The sequence below is a fragment of the Orycteropus afer genome, unplaced genomic scaffold, assembly GCF_000298275.1.
Source record: "Orycteropus afer afer isolate SDZICR_OR568_19922 unplaced genomic scaffold, OryAfe1.0 scaffold00063, whole genome shotgun sequence".
Taxonomy (NCBI): domain Eukaryota; kingdom Metazoa; phylum Chordata; class Mammalia; order Tubulidentata; family Orycteropodidae; genus Orycteropus; species Orycteropus afer.
In genome coordinates, this window is record NW_006921650.1 from 2,760,180 (window position 1) to 2,771,027 (window position 10,848).

The window sequence follows — 10,848 nt, forward strand, 5'->3', positions numbered from 1 at the left end:
TGCCAGCCTCCCGGTTAGCAGTCAAGTGCCTTAGGCACTGCGCAACCAGAGCTCCCTATACATGTATAAATATGTGTATATGTCATACGGTGATAATGGCAAGGAGAACTGGGAGCAGCAGAGCAGAGGTATTTGGGTTGGAGATGGACTCACTGAGGTGATTTTTGGGCACAGCCATGAAGAAATTGTGGGAGGTAGCCCTAGATCTCTGGAGCAAAAGCGTTCATGAACAGAGGGAACAGTGTGTATAAAGGCTCTGAGTGAGAATGTATTAGGCTGGTTTGAGGAACATCAAGGCCAGTATGGCCAAAGTAGTTTAAGTAAGGAAGAGAGTAGTAGAGGCGAGAGCAGGGAGATGATAGGTGTTGGGGGTGGAGGAGTGATAGAGGGAGAGAAAGGCAGATCATATAGGGTTTTCGGGTAATCATTAAGAATTTTCTCTTTTAATCTGAGTGAGTTGGGAAGCCATTAGAGAGTTTTGAGTATAGATATGACATAATCTGGATGCTGATTTGGGAATAGACTGCAGGGGGTTAAGGACAGGAAAAGAAAGGCCAGTGAGGAGGCCATTGATGTAGTAAGTGATGGTGGTTTAGGCCAGGGCAGTCATGGTGGAAGCAGTGAGAAATCTTCACATCCTTATGAACAGATGTATTTTCAAGGTAAAGTCAACAGGAGTTTCTGATAAATTGGATATGGGCTGTGAGACAAGGAGGTGTGTCTTGACTTATTCTGTTGACCTAGATTTCTGGCATTTTGGGAGCAGATTGTAAGCCAAGGGCTTAAGGATTGTGACAAGTCAATATGTAAACTTCACTTTTTCTCACTCTTAACTGTCTTGTGTCTCATGCCTACCCACCTTCGTTTTACCCTCTGAAGAGATTACACTCCATCTTCTTTCTGCCCCAACTCAACAAAATCAGTTACTGTTCACCTTCTTCTTTGCAGCTTCCATTTATTTGTTTTTCTGTTGTCTCCTCTGCTTTCTTTGTGTTTGTAGCTTTATGCCATTGTCTTTAACCAAAGTCTATGTCATTCACTTGTAGTTTTCACTTTAGCTCATTAAACTGTTTAAGCCATTGCATTTAGCATTTGTTTTCCCCCTCTGTTTTGGAAAAAGGGTCTAAAGTGTCCAGGACTCCACAGCTTTGCACCAGATAAGCCTGGAGGAATACTAATGATGGATCTAAAAGAGGAAAGACCACGGGCACTGGAATTAAGAGTTAGCCGTGGGTTTAATTTGGCTTCATTTAATCCACATGGCATCAGCACTTTTATAGACAATGGTAAGAGTTAATGAACTATAAACTTGAAGAAACTTATAATGGTTTACAAGTGGCCATGGGAAATAGATTGGGATCCTATTGATTGGAAGAGAAGAACAATTAGCTCATGAATTATTTCTTGGTCTTCATACAAACAAGTTGATTGTTTGCCTCTTCAGCTAGCCAAAAGTTACGCTACGTTTTAAATTCCTGACAGTACCTGAAGGATGGTTTAGATTTTATAACCTTTCATACACCTGTGATCAAAGCATTAAAAGGGGCTCTATTTCTGAATTAAACTATAAACAGATTATTCATGAATTCTGTCAGTGGAGTGGGAAACACTCTTTCTTAAAGGTCAGGGGACCACTGATCAGAAATAACACCAGAAAGACAGTGATGGGAAAGATGGGAAGTAGAATGATCCGTTAGGTTGTGTAACAGTTTGTACATTCAACCTTTCCTTGCCTGTGGTATTTAAATGTCAATGTCTGCCCAGAGGTCCAATGGTTATGTCTTGTAAATTAACTCTGTTCTTTCAATTTTTTTAGATGACACAGTTTATCTGTTCGTTGTAAACCATCCAGAATTCAAGAATACAGTGGAAATTTTTAAATATGTTGAAGAGGAAAACTCTCTTTTGCATATAAAAACAATCAAACATGAGCTTCTTCCAAGGTACTTACTCCTTTTGTTCATTCTCTGATTTATCTCTAGCATTTTTAAATAGCCCCCCATGGTATCTTCTCAACTTTTATAAGAACCAGAAAAGTGTTTCCTTGTAGAGCAAGGAGAACATGGCATATGAGAGTTGATGTCAGCCATTATAATAATCAGTGCTGTGTGTAGACTCCCTTGAGAAAAGATGAAATGCAGGGCTACAGAGGATGCTGTTGGGGTCCATCTTAAGAGTAGAAAACAAGCTACCATTTTTTTTCTGCTAGCTCTGTCACCCTCCATCACCAAAATAATAATAATTGCTGCCCAGTTCAAGAAAAGTAGCCTGCTTTATATGGAGTTTATGTGGAACTTTGGCTTTCAAAAGGCTAGTGGGGGCTATGGGCTAATGGCCCTTCACAGTTGGAGGGATTGGAGTTGGAAGCAGGTCACCACTACTTCAAGAATAGAAAGCTAGTTGATAATGTGGCTAAAAAAGAATCATATGTACCTTCTGGCCTCAGCTTGCATTAGCCTATTGCTTCTTTTATTTTAAACTTGATGAATATTTTTAATTTCTACTTCCCTCGCTGGGGCTTAAGTAGGTGACTTCTGACCATTATTCCTTAAATGCACTTCATAATAAATAGGAGCATAAATACCATTCGGGCATCATGGTGGTGTTTCACAAAGAGGGAACCCATCTTCCCTGTAGCGCTGTTATTTTCCATTTAACAAAGGATAAAAAAACTGTTTCAGAAATTTCTGCATAGGGTAATTGCAATTTAAATTTAATAATACCCTTGCCTACCTGCTTTTAAAGATGTAATTGTTTTCAGTGTAGAAATCTCTTACCTGCAGCATTGTACTATGGCAAATTCATCATCCATCTCTCTGCAAGTGTTTATTGAGTGCCTATTCATTCTCAGCAGGTCAAGTTTGTAAGTCAGGTAGAAATTGAACAATCAAGCTTAGTTTGACTAATAACTAAGCAATGAAACTCAGGAAAATGCAGCAACTGAGTAAATGGGAACTAGGTAAATGGTATTGACTGCCTGACCCGCTAAACAGCCAGCCAGGCTCTATCCATCTTTATATCATGGATAGCTCTGTCCTTCTTGAACCTGACATTTCTTGCCATCAAAAAATAGACCTTGAGAGCAGCAAGTCCTTTTTGCCTTTTATAATATTCCTGCTAAATGACCTGCCTTCAGATTACCTATGATACAAAATTATTCTCTGGCAAACAGTATTACAGTATGTTGCATATGACTACAGCCATGTGATTTAAGCTTATCTTCCAAAAGTTTAAAGCACATATCGTATAATTCTTCTAGATAGTTTATCTTTAATATAGAGACCAATATAGCTTTTCATTTTTTCACGCATGGTATTTCTCTTTCAGTGTGAATGATGTCGTAGCTGTGGGACCTGCACATTTCTATGCCACCAATGACCACTATTTTTCTGACACTTTCTTAAAGTATTTGGAAACATACTTGAACTTACACTGGGCAAATGTTGTTTACTACAGTCCAGATGAAGTTAAAGTAGTAGCAGAAGGATTTGATTCAGCAAATGGAATCAGTATTTCACCTGATAAGAAGTATGATCCCTTACAGACATATCTTCATTTCTCCTTAATCATGGTGGTGGGCCAACTTATTATTTTTTTTTTCCTTTTTTTTCATGTGTGGAAGTATCTTCCTTGACATTTTTCTTATAAAAATTATGTATGCTTATTGTAAAGGATATGTAAAGACTATGAAATCATAAAAAGACATAAAGGAGCAACATGAATCCAAACACCAGTTAAATTTTGGTACATATCACTATAGAATTTTATTTTATGAATGCCAGGTTTTACATAATGGTGTAATATTTATATGTACATATTGAAAAATCAGATAGGTCTTTCCTTTTAAATAAGTATGTCATCATTTTTATTGACCGAATATTATTCTCTTATAAGGATAATCTTAATTTAATCAGTCTCCTGGCTATGCAGGTTGTTTATGTTTGTTTGTTTGTTTTCCTCTAAATCATTGTTTAGTTCTTATATAGTGCTGAAATTTATCGTACTATATTTTTAGGAATAAATCTCTAAGGGAACATTATAGCATAATGGTTAAGGCTGTAGATTTTGGAGTCATACAGACATGAGTTCAAATCCCAGGTAGTGATCCTACCTAAATGTGGTATTAGGAACCCCACTTCTTGCACTTTTGTGCAAGTTCTGTAAAACAAACCCCAAGAAATAGAACTACTTGTTCAAATAGTATGAACCCTTTAAATGTTAACTTTAATAGGTATTATCAAATTGCTCTCCCAAATTGTCTCACAGCTTTTATATACCAAATCATAGCCTGTAAGAAAGAATATTAAATTCTGTACTAGCTTTCTCCTCTACTACCAAGTGCCCAGAACAATTTAAACTACTTTAAAAATAACCCGATAAATTTGGCAGTCCCTGACAACTGAATTTCCCTATGTAGAATCATGTGAATAGTCTATAACCAAAACAAGGATCTCTGGGGGTATGGTGGTTAAAGGATTCGGCTGCTAACCAAAAGGTCAACAGTTCAAACCCACCAGCTGCTCTGTGGGAGAAAGGTGAGGCAGTCGGCTACCATAAAGATTTACAGCCTTAACCTTATGGGCAGTTCTGCTCTGTCCTAAAGGGAGCTATGAGATGGAATCTCTGTTGTCTTCATTTTTCTCTCCTCATACCACACATAGTGCCAGGTACAGAGCAAATGCTCCATAATTGTTGGACAGAACTGACTGTTTGTCAGGATGCCACTTCCTTATTCTAAAAATTCAGTGGAATCCAGTTGCTAGTCAAATTAGGTCAGGCTAAAGAGTTGGACTTTTTAACAAGCAAGTGCCAGCATCCCTTTTCTACTTTTCCCATAATTTCCATGCTTCAAAGAACTCATTATTTTACAAACATGCCTCTCTTGTTCTCGCTTCAGTGCCTTTGTGCATGTTTTTTTTTTTTTCTGCCTGAAAGCTGCTTCAGCCTAATAACCTTCAGTTCAAACCCTGTCTCCGTTTCCATGTTTAATGCAACTACTTCCTTTTTTGTGAGTCCTTCTGTGCTCTGAAGACCTAGATATCGCTCCAGTTTCCTGACCTTAAATGCTTCTTACAGTACCAATCATGCTGTATGAGGTATTTAATGTATACAAACCCGTCTAATCTTCCCAATGCACCATAAAACTTTTGAGGACAGAGGCTGTGTCTTGCTTCTGTTTTTATCTTCTGTGACACTGTGCCTGGCACAGAGCTTTTCACGTGGTAGTTGCTCAGTAGATGTGTATGAAACAATTTGGTAAGTAAAATTACCTTAAAAATATTCCATTAATTCCTTCCCTCCCAGTTGAAGACAGATGATTCTAAATCGATGTTTATCACTTACTCTTTAAAATCTCAGTATATGAATAGTTTAACAAGCTGTATATATGTGGCACATATTTTACATGTAAATGATACCTGGAGATATCAAATCATAGTGTTGAACATAGAAACCTGTTTTATGAAGCCAGAACATAATATTTTCATTGTCTCTTCAGTGGCACTTATCATGAACTTTATATTCAGAATAATGGCATATTATTATTCTTTGTAAACTCTTTGAAAATAATTTAACAATTTCATGATTAGTCACACACGGAATTGATTTTGAAAGCTCACTTTTTAAATTAAAATTGACCTTTGTCAAGCATTCCTCAAGAGCCCATCATCGATTAAATTTCTTGGCAGGTTGTTAAGCCTTACTTTTACATACTGTATTAATGAAGCTTTATGTCGGCATGGGTCTCTAACCAGTGTTTCCTTTTTGCAAAGGTACATCTATGTTGCTGATATATTGGCTCATGAAATTCATGTTTTGGAAAAACAGACTAATATGAATTTAACTCAATTGAAGGTAAAATCTTTATTTTTTAATATGTAAAGCAAATTTTTATCTATTGTACTTTGAAGTTACATAGCTATGATGCATTTTATCATCATCTCACTTAGAAGAGAATGTGGATGCCAGGTGTTAATAATCTGGGTTTCTTAAAACATTGTCTTCCTCCAACTAGAGAAAGCTCCTGTTGCCAACCAGGGCCATGATTACACGCAACAGTGGGTTGGGAGTGCCATTTGCATCTGATTTAGGACCCGTTCTATGAAGTGCTTATGCAAGAGATGAATTCCAATAAGAATTTCCACAATTGAAAAGACTAATAGATGAATTCTAAGATGAAGACTTATGCATGTTGCCAGTCCTTTCAATAATAAATGAAGGTAGAAATTGAGTTCCACACCATTATTATTTTCTTCCTGCTCACTGGCACATATTTTAGGTTAAGAATCTTCTATCTGGCTTTGATTGAGTTTCTTGAGCTAAGTGATCATGTGCATCTTTTAGAAGAGAAGGAGTTCATTTTTTAAGAGAGATATTTAGATAGATTGATTATCACACTAACTTCCTTAATTCCAGAGAAGATGAAAAGTGGCTCCAAACCAGCTTATTAATTTTATTTTAAGCAATATTGGTGCCAGAAAGGTGGAAGCCAAGAGATGTGTGTAATTTCCCCACACGCATAGAACCAGCAAAGGTTAGCCCTAAATTGTTTAATCTAGTCTCGTGTCATTTAGATGCTGACATTTTCTCATTTGGAAGGTACTCAAGTTGGATACACTGGTGGATAATTTATCTATCGATCCTTCCTCGGGGGACATCTGGGTAGGCTGTCATCCTAATGGCCAGAAGCTCTTTGTGTATGATCCGAACAATCCTCCTTCATCAGAGGTTTTTATATCTTTAATTTTTCAACCTTAATTACCCAAGTCCTCTTGCACTAATAACACAGTACACTGTCCCAGTGTGGTTTGTTTAGTCCTTTTGAACCAAGGACACAATAAACCGTTATGTAGTGGTTTTGTAATTGCTATAAGCCAATAATTGGCAGATTTTAACATTGTTCACGTTCTTTAAGAAAGGTAAATCTTTTGATATATTAAATTATGGTGGAAGCTAGTCAAAAGGCATTTTTATAAAGACATGTGCCCTTCTTGGGTGGTATACTGCCAATTTATTAAATACCTGGCTTATTGTCAGCTCACCACATGGCATGATTTTTGTTAATGTTAAAGTAGCATGAAAGTACATACATTATTATGGAAGTATATTTATTAATGCTGAATAACTATAATAACACTTAAGGCCTGTATTGTCAAGGGATAACTAAGTGGTTTAAGAAAGTACATTCTCTGATGATTTGAGAAAGTACTTCAACTTAAACATTAAAAAAATTGGTAACTACTGTTTTCAACAGCAAGTTCTCCTAGTTGTGTCACTGTGGAAGACAGGGATCATTGGTGACTGAGTGACATGGGCATATGGTATTATATAGTAATCCTTTGTATCTCCTGAACCAGGTTCTCCGCATCCAGAATATCCTGACAGAGAAACCTACGGTGACTACAGTTTATGCCAACAATGGATCTGTTCTGCAGGGAAGCTCTGTGGCCTCCGTGTATGATGGGAAACTACTCATAGGCACTTTATACCACAGAGCCTTGTATTGTACACTCTAAATTGTAGATAGGCAAGTGGGACAACTTCTCTTAACATTTTTCTATGGATTGCTAATTCTAAGAGAATCTACCCATAAAGTTCATCAAGAAATGTATGGCATGTATAGTTAATTTTACTTCAGTAAGAAATAAGACCCCTTCAGTTCTTTAGCACTTTTAATATAAAAGGAATATGAACAGCTTTGTTTTTGTTTTTTTAAATGCCAAGAAAGAGAGAAGAAAGCTGCTTTTGGATAAAGTAAATACACTTTGCACAAAATAAGCCTCAACTTTGCCTTCCTAAGGAGCCCTGGTGGCATAGTGGGTAAAGCATTTGGCTGCTAACCCGAAGGTTGGTGGTTCAAACCCACCAGCTGCTACTCAGGAGGAAGATAAGGCAGTCTACTTCCATAAAGATATACAGCATTGGAAACCCAATGGGGGTCCCTCTGGGTTGGAATTGAGTAGATGGCAGTGGGTTCGATGTTTGGTTTTTGCCTTCCTACTGCCAGAGCATGAATTCCACTGATACCAAGTGAGTTGTATTTCCATAAAATGCCAATGACCTCAGCTCCAACTGTGTGACCATTGTGACTGTTCAGAACTACTGATAGATAATATTTTCTGATGTTCTATACTTACGTTTTTGTTTACTGCAAAAGATTTGGAATTATATTAAAGACTAACTGAAATACAAGTTATGTTGGTGTTTAATATACAAGGCATGTCCTTTGGATGAATTAGAAAGCAGCTGCTTCTATGTGGTGTTTCCTTTGGCAAAAGCAGCCATGGCAGTATTAATTTCTCTCATTGAAAGTTGAATAGGAGTGGGATCCTTATTTTTAAAACTGAAATAAATCAGAAGATCAACTAAGTACTGTAACTCTAATTCTCCATTAGTTCTGAGAGTGCTACTAACTCCCTTCATGAGAGCATATACCCTCCACCCAAAGGGGAAATAAAAGGTTAGAGCTAGATCACCCCACCTCCTCATTGAACATCTCTCCTGCTCCCAGGAGAGATGAAGTCAGCCATCCAGGCCACATAGTTAACCAACAGAAATGCTGCAGTCAGCCTGCCTGACAGGGGAGAGTTCTTTCCATCCACTGCACCTCCCAGAGCATCTTAACCCCTGGAGAGAGACTTTCATATGCTTCTCTCCACTGTAACTTCTCAAAGCACTTTACTTCACTTTTTCTTTTTCTTCCCATCTCTATCACCATCATCAAAATATTTGTCAATTATTTAAAATGTGCCAGATAATGCCCTATAAAAGTTATATTCATGATCTCACCTAATCTTAATCACAACCCTGAAAGAATGGGTGTAACAGTTCATAAACATCCAAGGTTACACAGCTAGTAAGGGATGGATCTGAATCTATTGCAGACATCAGAGCCTGTACCCTTACACACTATGATATGCCACTACCACAGTACCGGTGGCTTTAAAATGTGATATTAGAGAAGTATTCTTAAATTTGACCTCTGTTTTCATTTATATTTTTAAATAATCTGTTACTAAAGTATATTGGGTATAGTTCATGGTGAAATAAATTACTATATTTTGCTATCTCCATTGAAGTGTTAAGTCACAGATGAATAAAAAGCAATACGAAATACTTTCACCTAGTGACCCAAAACCAAGAAATATATCTTAAAGATTTTAGGAGATTCTAACATTGGTTACCTAAAAAAAAAAAAAAAAAAGTCAGAAAAGCTATATTTATATAAAAGTTCCAGAATACAGTAGCCATAAAATAAACTTCTGCTGTTGGTATTATTTAAAAAATATATTTGGCAAAAAATAGATACCATAAATTAATAACTACATGCTTTGTTTATTTCAGATAGGAATTTTGAAGCTAAACTGAATTGTGGCCTCTATATGCCGTGAAAGAGTCTATTTTAGCAAAGTAGTTTTGTGCACTTAAGTATGGTGATCTTCCTCTGATCATTTATGGAGTTTAACAGTTTGGTCATTAACAGGTCAAATCATTCTAAAGAACTGAAGCTGCAATTGGAGTATGCCACTTCTAGTTGGATATAGGTAACATATTTTTGTGTGCTGTGTTAATCTTTTAATCTGAGATCCTATTCAGTGGCAGTACATATCCTTTTGGGCTTTTACAAAACCTCACTTCTTTGCAGATAGCTAAATGGTAGCATGAATACCCAGTACAGGGAGCAAAAACTCACTGCTGTCGAGTCAATTCTGACTCATAGTGACTCCCTTCGGGTTTCTGAGGTGGTAAATCTTTACAGAAGTAGATTGCCCAGTCTTCCTTTCAAGGAGTGGCTCTTTGGTTTGAAGTGCCAGCCTTCTGGTTAGTAGTCAAATGCCTTAGACACTACACCACCAGAACTCCCAGTACAGGGAGCAAGAGAAATTAAACGTAAGAGATAATACAGTATGTTTTCTCATTTTGTGCATGAAGTTTATTAATGAAGCTCATCTAAGGCTGGTCTTTGTTTTAGACATTGATTTGCTTGGTTTGAATCCTATTTTGGAATCACAGCCTACCTGGGCTGGTGAATGTCTACTCATCAAAGCAGTAAAGAGTTAACAGCACTGCCACGCCACCCTCTTCCACCTTTCCTTGGTTTCTTGTAGTTTTCATTACTCACTCAGCGTGAGAGAAGGAAGATTGGAAGGACCCCAGTAGCTCTCTTTTGGCTTTCTGCTTCTCATTTTCAAAAATTCTATTCCATAAAGCAGAAGGCAGGGGTTGGGGAGAGCCTAGTCTAATTTTTTTTTAATTTTCATTTTAATAGCAAAGGGGATATCTTTTCAGTCTACTTTTTTAATTTAAATGTATTGAATGGCTTTTCTGTAACCAGCCCTGACCAAAGCATGCAGATTCAACCATGAACCAGACACAATACTTACATACTAGTGAGAGATTCAACAAACAAGCAAGGAGCAATTGTTAGAGGAACTGAACAGAGAATTGTGAATAGAGAATAATTTGGAGATATCAAATGAAAAAGAAATATATAGATAGATAGATGTGTGTGTGTGTGTGTGTGTGTATGTGTGTATATATATATTATATAATTATTTTTGTTTTAATTAACCCTACAGAGAAGTTGAAAGAGTAGTTTGGCGACTTCCTTATATTCCTTACCTGTGGCGTAGTGTGTAAGACATTTGACTGCTAACCAGAAGGTTGATGGTTCAAACCTACCAGCCACTCCACTGAAGGAAGACTGGGCGATCTACTACTTCTGCAAAGATTTACTGGCTCGGAAACCCAAAGGGGGTCACTATGAGTCAGAATCAACTCAATGGCAGTGAGTTTGGGTTTTTTTTTTTTTTTTGGTTATATTCACCAATCACCAGTTATCACTTTGTC

The 10,848-nt window shown here is 37.1% G+C and overlaps 1 protein-coding gene across 1 annotated transcript in view; it reads left to right on the plus strand.

The window, feature by feature from the left end:
- PON2 (paraoxonase 2) overlaps window positions 1-7,514 on the plus strand; it is a 36,346-nt gene extending 28,832 nt beyond the window's left edge. Inside the window, exons 4-9 of the mRNA XM_007939792.2 lie at window positions 1,121-1,286; window positions 1,817-1,943; window positions 3,328-3,528; window positions 5,772-5,853; window positions 6,598-6,726; window positions 7,356-7,514. Coding sequence (XP_007937983.1) covers window positions 1,121-1,286; window positions 1,817-1,943; window positions 3,328-3,528; window positions 5,772-5,853; window positions 6,598-6,726; window positions 7,356-7,514 — 864 coding nt within the window. The remainder of the gene's footprint in view (window positions 1-1,120; window positions 1,287-1,816; window positions 1,944-3,327; window positions 3,529-5,771; window positions 5,854-6,597; window positions 6,727-7,355) is intronic.
- Window positions 7,515-10,848: the final 3,334 nt, after the last annotated feature.